Source organism: Motacilla alba, chromosome 12 (genome assembly GCF_015832195.1).
Source record: "Motacilla alba alba isolate MOTALB_02 chromosome 12, Motacilla_alba_V1.0_pri, whole genome shotgun sequence".
NCBI classification, from domain to species: Eukaryota; Metazoa; Chordata; class Aves; order Passeriformes; family Motacillidae; genus Motacilla; species Motacilla alba.
In genome coordinates, this window is record NC_052027.1 from 12,252,825 (window position 1) to 12,272,292 (window position 19,468).

At 43.5% G+C, this 19,468-nt stretch overlaps 1 protein-coding gene across 41 annotated transcripts in view; it reads right to left on the minus strand.

Annotated features, from left to right (window-relative positions):
- Positions 1–15,785: 15,785 nt before the first annotated feature.
- Positions 15,786–19,468, minus strand: part of LOC119706058 (sarcolemma associated protein) — a 78,214-nt gene continuing 74,531 nt past the window's right edge. For 27 of the 41 annotated variants that reach the window (XM_038149171.1, XM_038149185.1, XM_038149169.1 and 24 more), the window contains one exon: positions 15,786–17,735. In XM_038149171.1, coding sequence (XP_038005099.1) covers positions 17,646–17,735 — 90 coding nt within the window. In that variant the 3' untranslated portion in view covers positions 15,786–17,645. Of the gene's footprint in view, positions 17,736–18,751; positions 18,842–19,468 lie in introns of all 41 variants that reach the window. The other 14 variants (XM_038149187.1, XM_038149197.1, XM_038149173.1 and 11 more) reach the window with 1 other exon arrangement.

Genomic DNA, 19,468 nt, shown 5'->3' on the forward strand with positions numbered 1-19,468 from the left:
TCTGTGCATACATACACACACATGTAGAAACAAAAGGAAGGTACTGGACATGGCTTCCCTCAGGCCCTGAGCTACTGCAGAACATCACATTGTGAAACAGGGCACTGTTTTAACACATACTTTAATGAGTAATAAGAATAATAAACCACCCATTTTCCATTCTCTAACCTAATGGAATAAATGCAGAAATTCCCAGCATTTGTACAACAATGTCATGTCCAGAATGATCAGGATCCCTTTCTGCGACAGTAAAATGGAACACACCCATGGCAGAGCTGATGACAATGGGCAAAAAAAGAGCAAAGGCAGACACGTAGGAGTAAGTTTCCCTACAACACTTAAAATAGAAACATAGGTTAAAAATACATTTGATGAGTAGGAAAAAGTGAACAAGAAACCAAAGTTTTCCTAACTTCAGGGCCCAGTTCCTCTCCTAATCCCTTTTATTCCAGATCCACATCAATGAATCAGAATTTGACCTAAAAGCTTTGCAGCAGGAGAATTAGCCAAATGCTTGAATTAAATATTGCTTATAAAAATCTATTTCCTTTTCTTAACAGCAAATTTTCCAACTGGGAAAAGAGTTTGAGGCCCACATGCTTTCTAAGTTTGGAGAATTAGACACTTCTCTCTTAAATCACATCCCTTATAATCTGGAAAAGATACAACTTTACACATCGAATTATTTTCCAGGAGAAAGTCAGCAGGATATTTCCTTAAGCAGGAGGATTTCTTGACATCTAAATGATTCTTGAACAACCTCTTCATTTCTGACCACACATCCTGTAGTCATTGAAACCACTTTGAGTATGATGGGACTCTGCTGGCCCTGGTGGCTGTTGTGTGGCATTCCAGAACTTCCTCCTGACCAGGAGCTGGTGCTTCTGCTGGGTCTCTCCTGGGCCCAGTGGCCAAGGGACAAACTTACCTTGGCTTGACTGCAAGGTAAAGTGCTACTGTGAGGTCACTCCAGCAGAAAAAATAAATGCCTCAGACTCTGCCCACATAACTGCACTTATCAAGAAAGTCCCAATACAGCCTTACCAAAAAAACCCCATGTCCCTTTCAATTTCATAATTCATTGATATTATTTAGTCATAGTCTCTGGAGCAGAGCAGCCATGGCTTGTTGAGCACACATGAATGGATCCTGTGCAATGGCCTCGCTCACAAAATCAGCACGCTGCCAGATCACACGGGGCCACGCTGGCACAGGCAGGTGAACCACAGCTTACAAAGCTCCCAAGAAGTGACTAAGACTTAGGGGATAGGACTGGGTCCTACCTGACTAATTTTGCTTTTAATCACTGGAGGTACACAAGCTTTTATCTCTGCTGATAAAGTTTGGGCATGATGCACAAGTGATAAAGATGGGAACCGTAATCTCAAAAAATAAAATAACAAAACATTTATTAAATGAGTACTGGCTGGTGCATGTGAAGTTTCTTTTCCAGAGAAGGATATGACTATGATTAAAAAACATTTAAAGTCTAAATAGGACTTTAGTTACTATATTAAGATCCTATTTTCTTAGTCCATCAATCATCACTGTTGGCTCAGCTTTGAGCTGCAGCCGTTTCTCAGACCATGGAAAGGAGGTTCTATCTTCCCTACAGGCAAGCAGAAGACCATCAGGTTTGACTAACGATGGAAGCTCTGCCTGTGGGAAATACAATAATTTAAGTTTCCATATTGGTGGCACAACTGGAATATCTAAGTAATGGTGTGAGTGTTTTCTTGGACTAGTTTTAAGATTACTACATAAAAGGAAACACTTTGAAGTTCTGGCAAAAATCAGAGCTGGTAACTGGTGGTTTTATATCCTGCTGGGCCTTTCAGAAGCCATGGGCATACAGAACAGCAATTAGGTCAAGCTTTCCTGTTGTTCCCAAGAAATGTAAAAACATTTTTTGAGAATTCTTCCTTGGCAAGAGAGAAAAAGGAGGCAGCTCTCCCTGCACCACTGCTGACTTGCAGAGGGTGGCTTCACGCAGTGCAAGTGCACAAGGAGTCTGTGTGCCCCAGGACCCACTCTACACAGGCACACAGCACACCCCTCACTGGGGCTGTGCACACACACAGACTCTTCCTGCTTCCCCATCACTCTGCCATGCTCCAGCCACGGGAAATGTGTCTGCAGGCTCCTCCAGGCAGCCCCTCTGAACCTCTGCCCGGGGCCTCATGTTCTAGCAGGAGCAGGGGTCATGGTTCCAGGCAAGATGACAACACAGACCCTCCAAAACTCCCCCAACACTGATGGCACTCTATTAAACAGCTTTTCCTGCACACAGGATTCCTGCCTGCCATATTCCACTGCCTCCACAGAGCAGTTAAGACACATACAGCAAACTTCATCCACAAATTATTCTGGTGGGTGAACAAGAGCCAGAGGGCAAGACACAATAAAAAGGGGTAAAATATCAAGAATCTAGCACAGCACCAGTTGTCTTAGCTTAGTCTTTTTGCTTTACCCTCCTTGCTTTAATTGCATCAATATTTTTAATTAAGTATTTATCACATCTTACCAATGAAAACATTACTCAGTTTTTTTTTGCAGCAAAATACGTGGCACCGCAAAGCATAATTTCCTAGAGTCTCATGCTCATGGCATGCTAAGTCACACTGATTCCTGTTCTAGGTGTGCAAATAGAGATATGTCAAGTTTTGAAGGACACAGAGGATCCTAATAAACACCCATGAAACAGCTGTTCCTCAGAAAGTGCTATAAGTAGATATAAGGAGTACTGAGATACTCTGGAAAAAATAAATTGTATCCTAAGGCAGTGATGCTTCAAACATGTGTTGAAGCTCATAAAAATAAGTTAAAGGCTGTGTTGACAGACAGGATGAAGGAAAAATCTGTTTCTGGGATTAGTAGTTACAAAAGGTCTTCCAGATCCTGGAGTAATCATAGGATGAAATTTCCAGATGGCTCACCAGGATCACTGTAAGACCAGGGAAGAAACACACATCCCTAAAGTTACCAGGCACAGCAAATCTTCTGGATAAATGGTATCTCAAGGATACTCCTGAGAATCGTCACATGAAGGTGGCACTCAATATCTTCTCCAAATGAGCATCACCTTCTCCCAAACTGGTTCAAAACTCCTTACCTTCCTGGAAGCAGGAGGGTGAAAACTGCTTCTTGCCCTGCACGTCAGCCAGGGCACCGGCCCTTGGCCCTGGGCAGACCCACGCCAGCCAGGGGCACACCGAGGAGCTGTTTGGGGCACTGCTGTGCCCCAATTTGGCCCCAGTGAGGAACTGGTGTATGTTTGTGACGTGCCCCAAACCATCTCACTTCTGCCAGCTGGGTTCGTCTGCTTTTGTAAAGCTGCTGCTGTGCGGTGAGGGTGAAGACGCTCGGTGAGCTCAAAGCAGAGCACAAAGCGGCATCAGGGAGTCACCCTCCCACAGGAGGCTGGAAAGCCGCAGCGCCTTCAGGTGCGATCTTCCTCAGGTTCAAGTGCGAAACTCGAGCATCAGAGCAAGTGAAACCTGGCGGGAGCCACGAAAAGCGAGTTGGTGACGTCCCCCAGAGCAGCTCGGCAGCAGCGGAGCCTCGGCCCGGGCCGAGGGGCGGCTCCAGGAGCGCTTCCCCCGCTCCGGCCGCGCCCGCGGGAACGGGCACGGGAGAGAAAGCGGGAACGGGACCGAGGGTTTGCTGAGCCAGCCCTGCCTTAGCGCCAAGGAAAAGCGGCAACAGCTACCAGACAAGGAAGGTTGGGGAATGCTGTTCTGCCCCTGGTGTAATGCAACATTTGCCTTTAAACAATTCAGAGAGGACAGAAGGTTCTCTGGTTTAGGACACGGCTGGAGGACGATGGGCCATGGCACCTCCCAATGTCCAACAGCACTCAACCCCAGCCTTTCCCATGACACGAGGCCAAGTTTGGAAGCAAACTCTCTGGAAACAATCACTAATGCTTGCTAAACACTTGTTAATTTTTAAACAAACAAACAAATCCAACCCAAAGAACTTTCAGCCTTCTGTCCCTGCCTGACCAGCATAGATGTGGTCACTTCTAACAGCAAGAAGAGGCACAGAGACATGTCCCTGTGGCAAGGCAGGTGCTCGGAAAGGGGAAGCTTTTGTCTACTTCCCTCGTGGTAATTCACTACAGGAGCAATTCTTTTCAGTGAATATAGCACAGAAAATCCAAGTGAGGAGAAACCAGGGTTTTGTCTCTCCAGGAGGCAGGTCCATGCATTGCTGCACACGTGCAGCTGGCACAGAGGTGGAGCCTGCCAATCCACAACCCTTCCCTTTGGAGACAGTGATTTCCCATTCAGGTACAAAACAGATGCAGGAAGCCAGCCAGGCCAGCGCTCTTGGCTGCTCACAGAACATCTTAACGGGCTGAATGACAAGCTGCAGAGCAGATGTTCACCCCTGGCAGCGCCTCAGCCATACTGTGCTGTACGGTTTTGCTTCTTCAGCTCTGGCCAGAAAGGATGCACATTTCCCCACACTGTGTGATGAAGAGACCGAACCTGGCTGTGGTGGCATTTTCAAACAGACATCAGCAAACTCCCCCAGGAGGAAAGCGAGTGCTTTACTGGCAGTCCAGCTGCGCCCTGAACACCATCCCCTGGATGACTGACACTGAATCCCGGCAAGAAGGCAGCCCTTACCATCACGGGATGGGCCAGGCACCACTTACAAAAGGCTTTTGGAGGAGTGCAAAAGCAGATTTCTTGAGAAGCTGAAAGGGGACAAAAAAGCCAGCTCTGCTGCTCTTCACACTGCCCAGCAGGCTGCAAGCACCACTTTTCAAATAGTTTAAAAGGAAAAAAAGGGATTAACTTTTGCTAATACATGACAGCTTGAGCTGGAGAGAAGTCAGATTCACAGAACTTATCTGGCTCAGGATACAGCACCTTTCTTTAATGTACACACTTGAAGATGAATCACAAGGACTTGTCTCATAAGGACAGTTCCTAAATTTGCTCTCCCGTAACTGTTTAGGGTTCCCGTTCTGCAATAGATGATGTCACTGTTTACATAACTAAAGGCAATGGTGCTCAGATCAGATCTAGGAAACCAGCCTCTTTCCTCTTAAAGTTATCAACCACATCTACTTTCTTTCAAGGTTGGGGAGTGTAAGAATTGACCAGGGCATAAATAAAAGCACAGACCAAAAAAAAAAAAAAAAAAAAAAAAAAAAAAAAGGTGCAAAAGTGACCCAAATCACATACTTGACACAGATTTCTTTTGTTCTTAGAAAACCGGCCATGTTAAAAGTGATGTATCTCTCATTGCTCTCACTCTGTCCACAGCAGGGAGATTAAACTTCTGCACAGGAGAGTTGCAAGTGAAAAATATTGTCATTACACTGAGCACAAATAGGTTTTTCTTGAACATTGAGCATGCACGTGGCCTCCCCTCTCCCCCCAGCTTACATTTTATGAGATTTTTGACAGTCAGAGAAAACTCTCCTTCCATATGTTCAGGAAGTTAAGATTTCAACCTCTTTGCAGCAGGAAAATAAAGTCATCTTCTTTGCAGTGCCACAGCACTGAGCACACACAGAGCACTGACACAGTAACGCATGGACTGATCTCTGCCATTGCGGAAAACTGCAGGGATCCCGGAGCAGGTCTTGTTCCTGTCATGTCTGCAGATGCTCTGTTAAGGACTCCAGGGACATAGAGCAATTACTAGGGTTTGTTTCTGCTTTCCAGGAGCAGTTCTGTTTAGGAGAGAATAGAAAGGGATTATTTTTACCTTATAGTTTGGACTTACAGGGTGTGAACTGAATTTTTCTTCCCACAGAGAGACATCATGAACAACTCTTCCAACGCCCTGTAATGGGGCTGTTCCTTCTCAGCAGTGCCCAAAAGCCCAAGGGCTAATGAGGGTGTCAGGCAGAGCCCAATTAGCAGCACAGGCATAGGGACAGTTGCCTTTAGGCCACACACTGAGTCTAAAGGGGTTTTTCCTTCTGTTTTGGGGGCTTTGTTGGTTTGTGGGGGTTTTTTTGCTTTAAGGCTAGAAAGCTGACATCTGCTTCTGGTAAAATTAACAAACTATTTTATTTGTCAGTAATTGTAGACTGAAGCAGTACTGAGAACTGCATTGTCTGGGTGTGCAGGATTGTAGGAAGTATCAATGAAGTCTTTTCCACTGGCATGTGTATAGAGAAAACAACATTTAAGTGAAGATAATTTTTTCCATATAGATTATGTACATTGTTATACACAAGTGAGAACTAGACAAAACAAAACTAGATCAAAGATTCTTTTAAGTTTTAAAAGGATCTTTGTCTCTCAGCCATAGGGATGGCTCAAGCCAAGCTCCATGGATGAGGCAACAATGAGGCAACAGATGCATCAAAGGCACCTCACTCGTAGTACAGTTTAGCCAAGGCAAGACTCAGACCAGGGGATGTGCTGGTGGCACCACTGTCATTCCTGCTACAGCAGAACAGGTGCTCCCAGCTCTTACCTTCTCCTGATGCAGCCAGGCTCGGGCGCACCCTCCACTGTGCCCTACACAAGTCCTGGCACTTGGGCCAGCAGAGCTGCATTCTCCAGGGGCTCTGCCCACCCTGCAGGGGCACCGTGTCCCCATGGCAGCACACCCAGCTGCACTCTGCAACGTGATCTCCACCAAATCCCATCCCACCATGTTTCCTGCAGCTGCCCAGACCAAAGACTTTGTTTCTTGACACCAGCTAAAATGCCCTGGCAGCTATTTCATTGTTCATCTGCTTAATGCTGCAAACACAGCTCCAGGTCACCTCCCTGTTGCAACAGGCAGGAGAAATCTTCGGCATTCGGGGCAAGGGAAGCCCATGGACCTGGCTCTTATGGTGGAAGGTGCCCTGCAGGGGTGACAGGAAGCCTCGGGTCACAGGGTCAGTGCCAGGAAGGGGATAAGAATGGAGCAGGCTTCCCACGAGGTTCAGGCCCAGGGCAGGAAGGCAGACATTGTGAGTGAGGCCCCTCTCCTGCACAGTGTGTTAAACATTAAACAGCCCCTTCCCTCTCACTGCCCCCAGGGTCACACAGGGCAGCAGCTGGGGCTCTCCACCACCACGCTGGCTCAGGGAGGCAGGCAGCAGACACCAGCAGAGGATGGGGATGCTCTTTCAAGGCTGGAAGAGTACTTTTTCCCTCTGTGGTAAAACCCAGGAACATCCTTCCCAGACCCATTTGACCCTTCCCTTCCTGATGTGCCCCCTACCCCATGCCTCTCCCTTGCATTGTGTGGGAACATTCCCCAAAACACGCAGTTTTCCCCTCATTTCCTTCCTCTCAAGACACCTGGACCTTCCTCCTGCAGGCTCCTGCCACCCCTCATGCTGATACAGGCCAGGTCAGGCTCCCCAGGCCACGAGTTTATTGTCCAGGAAACCAAAACAACCCACCATCCAGCTCAGGGCTGCTGGGGGGACATGCTCAGAGACAACACAGCCACCAGGGGCTTTATGCTCTGAGGATGACAAATAATTTATTTCAGCAAAAGCACCCTGACATATTTGAGGAAAAACAGAAGCAGCAACTACCAGCAAGGACACCCCCAAGAAGGCTGTAGGGGAAGTATTTTCCACCACAAAACATGTTTTGAAATATTTTGAAATTTGTGATTTGAGTCTCAAGCTGTTAGTAGAAGATCCTTGCTTAAACAAGTCAGTTTTGCATGCATTAAGCAATGCAGCACAGAAACAAAAGAAAAAATCCTCTCCAGCTTCAATGCCAGTTTAAAAGTTATTGGGAGGCAGCCAATATATTTGGGGAAGGTTTTTAAACACCCTCTTTCAAACTAAGATGCCTCAGCAGAGATCTGTGCACACAGTACACATCACAAATGGCAACTCCAAATTCAATCTTCTAACACACTGAATTTTAAAAGCTTAAAACACCTTTATCTAAATCTCTAACCTGTTAAAAACGCATTGAGAAGCACAAAGCTTCATCCCACTAAAGCAGAATGTATGGAGAAGTGGAGTTCCTTGCTCTGCTACTCCAGCCTGTTTCTGCTCCATGAGCATTTGGTTCAGGAAGCCAGGCAAGCACAGCTTCGCTGGTTCATGGAAGGTGCACTGTGAAACAGAAACCCACCAAGAACAGTCTGAGTTGGAAGGGACCCACAAGGATCATCGAGTCCAGCTCCTGAATGACCCATACAGGGATCAAACCCACAGCCTTGGTGTAACTAGCACCTGCTCTGACCAGCTGAGCTGGCCTGTCCCAGAGCCATTGCAGAGCTTAGACTGAAAGGGACCTTAAAGACCATTTCATTTCAGCCCCCTGCCACGGGCAGGGACATCTGCCATTAGACCGGGTCGCTCAAAGCCCCCATCCAGCCTGGCCTGGAGCACTTCCAGAGCTGGGACATCCTCAGCTTCTCTGGACAACCTGTGCCAGGGCCTCACCACCCTCACGGGGAAGCATTTATTCCCAATCTCCAACCTAAGTCCATCTGTTAGCATGTATGCTGGAGCACAGCTGAGAGCCAGCCCCACAAGGCAGAGCACAGCGCGCGGAGATGCCGGAGGCAGACACTGCTTTCCACTGGCGGGCACGCACAGCCTCCTCACGTGGGTACAGCCAGCTGCTGGGGCCCAGCTCCCTCCCACTCTGGCCACTGGCAGACAGAGGCAGGTGTCACCACCTGTAAAGCAGAAGCCACGCCACAGCAAACCACCTGGGAGTGCAGGGAAAGCACAGGGCTCTCATGGAGGGAAGCAAGGCCACTGTGTGTGCCTGGGTCTGCAGCCACCAGCCACGCCCTTGGAAAGAGCCCCCCTGACCCTGAAACCCCAATGAACACCCCAGCAGTGCTGAGCCCGAGCTGCTTTTGAACAGGTGAGATTCCTGCATGCAAGACTGGGCAGCCACAGACGGCTGGAGGACTGGCCTTCCTCACACTTCAGTGAGCTGCTTTTTATGGCTTTTCAGCTTTCATTGAGAAGCAGGAAGAGTGAAGTGGTGGTGTCCCCAGCCAGTGCTAACAGGATGTGACTCTGCCCTGACTCATCATCCTTTCTCCTCAAGTGGAGATGGCTGCTCACACCTGGGTCATGGACACCTCTGGCCACTCTCATCAGCACAAATCCACTGCTTCCCAAACTTGCACTTCAGAGGCTGCGGGAAGCAACCTTCACGTCACACAGTTAGAACTTTTATCTTTCCAGAGTATCTTCACAACCAAAAGGACTGAAGAACTCCAACATGCCCTCAAAACCTAAAGAATAACACAGCAGTTTTCTGAGGAAGTGTCTGAGCTAGCAGGATTGCGCTGAGGTCTTAAGTCCAAGAAGTTAAAACATTAAGCCACACAGCTGCAGAATATGACTAAATACACAATTATTCTCTATTTTACAATTGAAAACTTACCATGTTTGAATAATCTCCAGTGAAATGTATTTCATGGGAACTGGAAACAATTTACATTAAATGAACCAAACGAACACCACTGTTAGGGAGTCCACGTGCACATGAGCAGAACTGAGGTGCCTCAGCTGAGAATTGTCTCTGCCAATACTGTGGCTCATCTTCCATCCCGACAAACTTACAACAAAGATTTCCCTGATACATTTCCCTGCCCATCTAAGGCAGTCATTCAGTAGCAGGGATGTCTCACAGACTCACATTCCAAACAGATGCAACATCCTACACATCTGACAAAGCAATTCAGTTCTCACCGAAGAAACATCCCAGAAGGGCTCATTCAGATGGAATTATTCCAGTATTTGTTTTTCAATTACTGGAAGAAACATCAGTGTGGGGCAAATGATTTTTTACCACTCTCTAGATTTCAAATGAGACACACCATATAAGACTACAGAATTTTTTTAGTATTTGTCTACTAAACATTCTCCTGAACAGGGGCACGGACGTGCTAAGGTACATTCTCACTTGCTGCAAATGCAATCATGTAAAGTAATAATAAGAGAGATTGTAAATATTTAATGTTAATATTTATAATATGTTAATATTTATTTATTTATGAGTGGCTGGGACATGATTCTTCTAAAGAAGAATTACAGTTCAGAGAAGTCTGCAGGGGAAGGATGTACTATTGCTGCAACACGTAGCACAGGCACAGCAACACCTGGCCAACCCAAGGCTGGAAGTGCAATTAAAAAATGACAGCGAGATTCCTGCAGGCTATGTCTTTGCTTATGTGCCACTGCAGTAATTACAAAGTGGAAAAAAAAAAAAAAAAGAGCAATAAATGTCTCTTACAATGGCCAGCTACAGTTGGATTGCAGTCAGGCTCTGCAACAGAAAAACTGCCAGTCAGCTGAGGCTGCCACACTTACAACAGAAACACCAAATGTGAATATCACACCTAGTGAGCCTGGAATATTGACATTGAACCTTTAAAAATGAGCAAACTTTATCACCCCCTTTTACCTGTAGCATTACTCAGAAATAAACTCATTCAGGGTCTAAGGAAGAGTGCTCTGCACTGGTGTTGGGAGACAGGAATTTAACACAAACTTGTAACCCATCAAGTGCTACCAGCAAGGTCCCATGAAGAGCAGCAGATATATTTATCACCTTTTTAGGCTTCCTTCCCCCCCAACCATCTACTGCATCTGGAAGAATGCTTTCATGCCAACTCTGACTCTAACTTTTTAAATTGAAAAACAGAAGAGATAAGTTACCTGGGTCTTACACCAGGACTTACTGCTTGGAGTGAAACCATGTGTACTTAAACTGCACCCACTTTGGGGTGGATCCAAACCACACAGTCTCCAAACAGGGAGGAGACTTTCCTTCCTCAAACTTGCTGAAATTATGTGAGTGACTCATTGAATGTCCTTTTCTTGAGTCAGCACTGAAACAGAACTCCAGAATTCCCTCTGATTTACAGTAGAGATAAAATACTGTAGGATTGTTGGTTTTTGTTAAAGGATGATCAGTGACTGATGCCCTGAGGATGTCTCACCACTAAACCCACTTAACTCTTGCACAAACCAAGGTTGCATTCCAACCCCGTGCTCCAGCCCTTCTCTCCCTGGGTTCAGACCTGTTGGAGCCCAGCTTTACCACGTCACACAAAGGAGGGAAGGTCATGTGGCTGCAAATCCCATTTGCACAAAGTAAACAGGTAAATAGATTCCAACTTTGAAATCAGTTTTAATCGATTCATTAATTAGTAACTTGTTTTCTGTCCCAGTAAAGCAGTGTAGCAGGTTCGGAAGTTGGGGAGTGCTGAAATTTGAAGTTAGGCTAAATGAGAGACTATGTACAATACAAATCAGCTTTCTGTTGTGATGTAAATTTATTCTCATAATTTTTACCATTTATTCATCCCAAAAGACATATTGCATATTTGGAACATTTTTAAAGTAAGAGCCACTGTATTCAAGACAAGAAGTAGTTTTGTCACATCAAAACTGATGACATACTCAATAAAATTATTTTCCAGAGCAAGAACTCCTTACAAGAAATATAAATAGAATATAAACTTCATAAATGATCTAGCATGAAAAGATTAAAATAGCAAATTCATTCCATACTGAAGGCAGTACTTTACCATGGTGTGTGTGCGGTGTTTCTAAAAAAAAAAAAAAAAAAAAAATCTATGTCCCAACAGCGGGTACTGAAACAAATACAAGTAAACTTTTGGTTACATTTTATTCCAATAGAACAGAATGAAATGATGGCTTCACTCTTTTGTCTCAGTTTACTGACTAAAACGATCAGGTAATAAAACATTGCTTTTAGTTGAACCCAGGCTTTGGATCTGTTCATCAGACACGATGAAGGGATGACACACTTTGGCAGCACACTGGCATTTCCAGTGTCTCACCTGACATAACACAGGAATCACCCCTCCCTGCCAACATCTCCATTCCCACAGCTGAGAACCATTTCCCCAACAACCTCAGTCACACCCCACTCTCTCTCGTGGCTACAGAAACCAGTGCCCATGTCCTGCTCCACCACATGCAAGCACAATCCCAGAACAGCACGGACTCACATCCACATCCCTCGGTGCCCTGGAGCTGAGACACAACCAGCTCTGGGAATGATGCTCACTGAGCACACTGAGAAACTCAGCCACGTGAACAACCTGGAATTTGAAATGCTTGGAGAGGGAAGTGTCAGAAATGTGCAAACAACATGATGGGGCTGAGGGAAGACAGTAAAATGTCTGATCCTGGGAAAAGGACTGGCTTTGCTTCACTCTAAGATATAAGCAAATCATGGAACAATCTACAGGAAGCAGTCAGCAAAAGATTCAAGAATGCAAAATAATTCATACCTGTCAAAGCATTTAGAAAACAAAATTCCCCTTTTCAAAGTTTCTTAAAAAATGAATTTATTAGTGTTATTAAACCAAGACTTCTGTAAATCATGACATTCCAATAAAAGTGATTGCTACACTACTATCACTGTTATCTAATAATGTAGAACAGCTGTCAGTTTGTGTAAACTAAGTGAAGGAATTATTCTATGAATATTTTCCCTACTGTGCTTCAGGGATCAGTTTTTCTCTCACTACTGTTCAGTAGTGTATGATCAATAGTCTAGAGTAAAGCTTCAGGAGTCATCCCTATAAAACCTAAAGGGAAAAAGCCTCCTTCAATGCTGTGCTGAACAGGGGTGGGAACAGGCTGCTGCCTGGGCCTGCTGCCTACAGTGGTTTTTACCAAACAATATTGCAAAGTCAGACACCACAGGGTGCACCTCACACTGGGGTGATGTGAGGAGTACAGTGATTTGATGGACAAGGTTACATCTAGAAGCTAGAAGTCAGTGAATCCCAAAAAAGAAAAGTTCTGGTAGACAATCAGACAAGAATACCAGAGCAGGATATAAAGCTTATTGTCTATTCATATGATGTTAGTAATAACTGTAAGGACACGTTCTGTTCTGGCATCTACTCTTGAAAAGACAACATTCGGAAAATTTGAAATTGTTTAAAAAGCTGACAACAAAAACTAGAGGGATGAAGAAAAAAATATAAAAATTCATTTAGATAAAGTAAGATTGGAAGGTATGATCAATGGTTTGTCAAATCCCTAGATCAGGACAAGATTTGCAGCAAAAGAACATCCTCCAAGAGAGATGTATTGGAGTTCCATTTTTGGAAGCCAAAGCAAGATGAACTGAAACACAGGGTTGGGGATTGGTTTGGGTTTTTTTTGAGAGAACAGTAGTTGCTCACGTACCTTATCTACAGAGGCGACTGATCCTTTTCCTGAAGTTCTCAAAGCAAGAATTCTTTTTTTCTAACAAATGCTGAACTTCTTGACATTCTTCTGCTGCTGCTGAAATCAGACTGAAGTTCTATGACTGGGACATCCAGATTAATGATCAGATGAGGTCCCCTTACCTTTACAAATGGGAACTTGAGCCTGTAATGTCCTTTCCCATCAAAACCTGTGTTTCCATTGCTGATTTACCTTCTACTGCTGGGAGCCTTTAGTCTGACACTGGTAGCACCCAGTTTTTAAGCAGGAATGGGTGCAGCCCCTCTCTTCCAAACAGAACTTGGCTCTGGTTTGACAAACCTCTGCTCACTTGCAACAAGTTCGTACAAAGTAAAAACCCAGAAAATAATCCCCTATACTGCAGCCCAATTCCCCACCAGAGAAGAAAGAGGAATTCTGTGTTCATAAGCATGTGCAAAGAGGGACTGGGATGAGCAAATCAGCTGGATCTGGGGAATTCAATGCAGCTGTTTGCAGGAAGCAATCACTCTTCAAACAGACCCAGAGGTATATGCAAGAGAGAAGGAAAGAATATGGCTTCTAATTCTGTTTCATGATCAATTGCTATTATTATAGGAGACTCAAATAGGAGACTCAAAACTTTGAGGCAGTTGCTAATGAAATGCTAATGGTGGATGAACAGCCAGAGGGGAGAAAAGGCCCCTGGTGAAACCTGGCCAGCCCCACTCGCAGAGCCAGTGCAAAGGACAGTGGCTTCCCAAAAGCCATAGTGGTGACCTGGTGTTTTAGAGCACTCAGATGCTGCTGGTGGAATGAATTCGGCAGTGGATTTGTCATGGAAAAGATTCAAGCCAAAGAAATGATTCTTGCAAGTGGCAGAACCCTATGGATTAAGGCAGGAGACATTCAAAATCTCACATAAAGCACACAGAAATCTGGAACAGGTAACATACTTCAGAAGACTTGATTAGAAAAATAACTTAGGGATATACCCCAAAAATACATGCACAGATGATTGATTACCTTTGCTTCAGCTATCCCTTCTCTGATACTAATTCTCACTGTTTCATGAGAACTCACAGATTGTGCAGGCTCACAATTCTCCATTTAGCACCAAAAAAATCCAGACATTCTGCAAAAATGATGAGGCAAAGACTCTGGAAGAACGCATTTAATTCAGCTACAAGGAACAGGAAAATCACACTATATTTTTCACATTGTTGTATTTTTAAATAAAAGGCCTGATATCGTAGTCCTCATGTAGGTAAATTCTTTTAGAATTTAAAAAAGGTGCCTCACTCAAGACACCAGGACAAATCTGAAGAAGTGTTCAGATATTCTAAGGTTTATACTAAATCTTCCAAATTGAACTAGCAACTGATAAAACTGATACAACTCTCTAACTTTGCTACTATGAGGAACCTTTTTAAAACCTCAAACTTCAGTGCAAGCTCAGAGCACTTGTTTTACAAGTGGAGCATCTCACACGTATGAAAATCTGCTCGGTTAGTAACTCCAAGGCTTAGCTAATCAAGCCTAACAGAAGAAAGAACCTAAATATGAATGTAAAAGAGCACACACATTTACCATTAAAAAAAGCAATAAAAAACCAGAAAGGTTTGTGCAAGGAGTCCTTGCAAAATAACTCCACTTGGTGTTTTAGTATCAAAGCACTGAAGAACAGCACCTTCCCAGTTACCCAACCCTTCTCCAGGGATTCTCACAACAGAAGAGTGAACTGTGCATTTTAGCTCATTCCTCATCATTTTGAACATGCAAATGTCAAGAACTCCTGGAAAAGGCACTGTATTAGGGAACCACAGGTATACTTGTAAGCACAAGCCCCCATGCAATGTGTACTATGCACTGTGTATAGAATATAAATATGCAGACATGCATGTAAGGAAATCAGAAATACTTCTCCTTTAATACAACCATGTTCAGCCTCAAACTGCAGCTCTCTGACGTGCTAAAGATTTTGGAAAACACAACATTTGTCCTTAATACAAGGACAAATTAAGCCCCAGGCAGAACTGCTGTGGTGCAGGGCCCCCCCAGCTGCCCCCAGGGAACCTGGCACCTTCCCTGCTGCCAGGGGGGAGGGACCCCCGGCTCTGCCAGGCCCCACCTCCTCAGGCTACCAGCAGGGAAGGGCAGGGAATCCACTGACAAAGAAACAGGAGCTGAAACAGGGACAAACAGGGAGTTTGAGATGCTGAAGAGGTGAGGAGGCAGCATCAGGCTCCCTTTCCCCAGCAGGGCTGTTCTCTATTGCCCAGGACCTGCAGCCACTGCTCCTCCCGTCTCACCGCCCCTGCCACGGGCACATCCACCCTGCAGCTCCAACACCTCTTCCTCCTGCATGGCAATGTGCTCCCAAGCCTTCCATGACTCTCTCTCCTACCCCACTTCCTTCTGAAAACCACAGACAGAGGGATCAGCTAGACCAAAACTTAAACCAGCACAAATGTGAAATAAAAAGTAAAAAAAAAAAAAAAAAAAAAAAAAAAAAAAAAAAAAAAAAGTCTTTTGCTCTTACTGGACATGCTGCAGACATTGTGCCTAGTAACTGTGGCAATATCTAGTGCAAAAGAAACTCAGCATGAATCTCTTGTTTTCAAATGACATTCAACTCAAACATGCATAGGGAGAGTAAAGTTATTTTATTAAATCATGCACATCACGTGTGTTAGTGCAAATAGTTTAATCTGTACTCCAGAAATTCTATTGTATTTTTATATCTTTACAAAATAGATTTAAAACAATTAATTACTTAAAAAAATGTAATTCTGAAGTTAAGCATTTCAGAACAATATTTGCAATAACCTATATACAAGAGGTACTAAGTACCACTGGCATACGAGTGTTCTGTGGTTGGGTGGCTTCCTGCAACTGAAAAGGATGAAAAGGATGAAATGAATGAACTAAATAAAAATAGTTATTTTCTACAAGTCACTTGTGGACTAATTTCTCCAACTAATAATCCTCCCATTAGCAAATCCCATGTAACTTAAGATAGAACCTTTAATTAAAGGACAATGACCCTTAAAACCTCACAAAGTAAATTATATACTAAATTTCTATTTAAATATTTAAACTATCTGTCGATTGCCATAACATTCTTTAAAGCCAATTGAATTGCTGAGATTACCTCCCTGTTTTGAAGTTTCCTTTACCAGAGCCATATTACTTTACTTTACCATTCTTTAACATATTATTTAAGTCTTTAATAAACTTCTTTGACAGAACTGTTGAGCTGAACAAGACAACTACTGTCTACATTTAATTCAGCACTAACTACAGTGATTCCCACCAAAAGTCAGCAAATAGCAATAGTTATAGTACTTAGATAAGGAAAATAAACTTTGTAATGGGGACCACTGCATCATACTTACAGCCATGTGATAAGGAGCCACAAAATTTTACTACCAAATTAGAATCATCTTCACCTGACAATGCTTCATCGGGTATATGATTCCAATTTCGTAGTATTTTATGTATCTAGATTTTCTCAGCTATCACAGACGTACTGTAGCAGTTCTTTTAATAAAGTTACGTCCACAAAAGCTTTTTCTAAAGAGCTTCTCCAGCTCAAGTCAGAAGGTATCAAATGACTGAAAAAATAAACTGATACATGTGATATGTGAGAAGGTATTCATACTTTTAAAGAACGTATCTCTTTAAATATATGAAATTTAATAAATTACATTCAAACTAAAGTTAACATAAGTTGAATCAATGCACTATGTCCATCAAATGACCAAGTACTTGCTCCCAGAAACACCTTAGATCACTCAAGAACACACACATGCTTACACTCGCACACGCGCACACTAAATACTTTAGGCTGGTCTTCACCATCAGTATCTCTATCTCTTTAAGGCTGGACATGAATTGTGTTTATTCCCAAAACCCATTAATAAAGCAATCCTTATGAAAGAAAAATATGCCTCCTCCAAAAGGCGTAGTAAGAGAAGTTTTCTTAAGTCTTGTTCCCAACAGCTCAGTGACTAACAGCAAGTAAAACAATACACTAGTTTAAAAAAAAATAGATCATACTGAAAGGCACTGAGCACACTGCATCTGTTTCCCAAGTATCTGCAAGGTTACTTGGCTTGGATGTCCAAATCAGTATTTTCCTCGTAAGTCTAGCAATCAGATTCTAAAATCAGTGTCCACAACCCTAGCTATTAAAAATAATTTGGTAGCAAGAAGCCTGCTTTAGGCCACCATTATAGTATTCAGAATCCCAACATACTAATTTAAAACTTGCATGAAGTTGTAAGCAAAAATATTGCTCACAGAATGATGAATCACAATTTTATTCCCTCTTTATAGACAGATACATTTTATACAGTTTAAAGCAAATGACCCTACTGCTGTTCTCACGCAGAGCTGTGCTGTATTAAGAGGTAAAAAGGAAGAGAATTAATCTGTTTTCCCTCAGTATATGAATGTTGCCAGCTTCTAAAGGGAGGACGGTGTATGGATTCAACAACAGTTCTCATGGAGAAGCTCTGGTTAGGCCTGGGTACAGCACCACGGCTGTTACAGCAACCAAAGCTGCCATCACAGGCATCCAAGGCCATTGTCTCTGTGTGGAGAGAAAAAAGAAATCAATATCATATTTGTTCTAATTCACACTAATCAGTTTACCTCGTGGTTCCTGCAAGTCCTGAGTACCTGTTGATAGGCATCACTAGAACGTTACCCACGAGCCCTGAGCAGGCTAGTCCTGACTGGAGCACCACAGCAAACCACGTTCCTCCAGCACAGGGACCTCCACAGCTCTTCGTGACTGAGGACGGGCTGGAGGACTCTTGGCAGCTCCGTGTTTCCAGGTTTGTTACTGCACGCACCTCAGAGAAATCTGCCACTGAACGTGCCAAGGCTTGGGATGTTTAAAACATCGCTCATGCCAAGTCAAGGCCAGACAGAGGTTTATGCACATCTTTAACTTTCGACCGTTTCAATCCAGATCTGTCACTTAGTTTGTAGCAGATCCTAACAACACCATTTTGAACAGACTGTCACAACATTGCATGACAACAATGGCATTTTAAGAGGAGGACACACTGAGAGACAAGAGAAAATGCAAGCTGAGAGTTCAGAATACAAACCAACCACCTATTTCTTGTCTTTTTTTCCATCTTTCCATCAGCAATAGTGAGAAAAATTAAAGTGTTTAGAGCCAGAGAGGAATTTCTTAGTCCATAGAGAGGAACCAAAGCTTGTTGAATTTTATTATTAGAGGCAAACTCTTCATTTTTCATAGTTAATTAAGCAATTAAGTTTTCTTACAAGCCCTAGCATTGCAGCATTGTGCAAAAGGCAGCCCATGTGCTAAAGACAAACTGAGACCGAGTTAGAAGAGGCATGTTCAAGCACCAGTTAGAACAAAATTCATTGTTAGAATTAAAGAAATCACAGAGATGTTAAATGATTAGTGGATTGCTCAGCTCGTCAGCGTCAACAGAATGGCATATTAAATGAAGGGTTTGCTTCAGGTAAAGAAATACCTGTGAGCATTTCACCATGCACTATTTGATACAGAAATGGCACAAACAGGTGAGGGACAAACATACATTGACTGAACAGTAGTGCTTGTACCTTTCGCTACCACAATGGGCCGTAACACCAATACAGGAAAGCCAGGATTAGGCCGATGAATACGGCTGGGACGGGTTGTAATATGGAAGGCTAAAGAAGGGAAGGGATATTAAAAATCACTTTGTGCTATAAATCAATCAGGTAAAGATGATTTAGAGAGGGGAAAATAAGTCAGTAAGTTTTGTTTTAAGTGAAATGTATTAAAGACATCTAACACATTACAGCATTATCTAATCTGGTATACAAAGTTAGTACACCATTCTACTCAAATGAACAGGGATGTTTAAAAATAAAGGGAAGTAAGCAGAAAATGTTCCAAGAAACCTCTTGTCACAACTTGGAATTTAGCACTTGAAAACAATATGAATGTTAAACTGATTTGCCTGTATCTTATTTATAGTTGGTGTTAGTTTTTCTAAGTAAGAGGAAATCCTATTTGGATTTCTTGGGAGATGGACTCACACCAAATATTGGATTTTTCAGCTATTTCCTCATTCCTTGCTAGTTAGCCTTTTCCATTTTCCATCACCAGCCTCTGGAAAAACAATCTTTTTTCCTCCATTAGTGAATCAATTACAGCTATGTCCACAGGCAAACCCACTAGTTCAGACATTTCTGTGAGATTGTACCGTGACTGTACAATCCACATCCATCACTAGAAAGCAGAGAAGCACATTTCTACCAGAGATACCACAAAGCTCAGCATCTCTGCCAGGT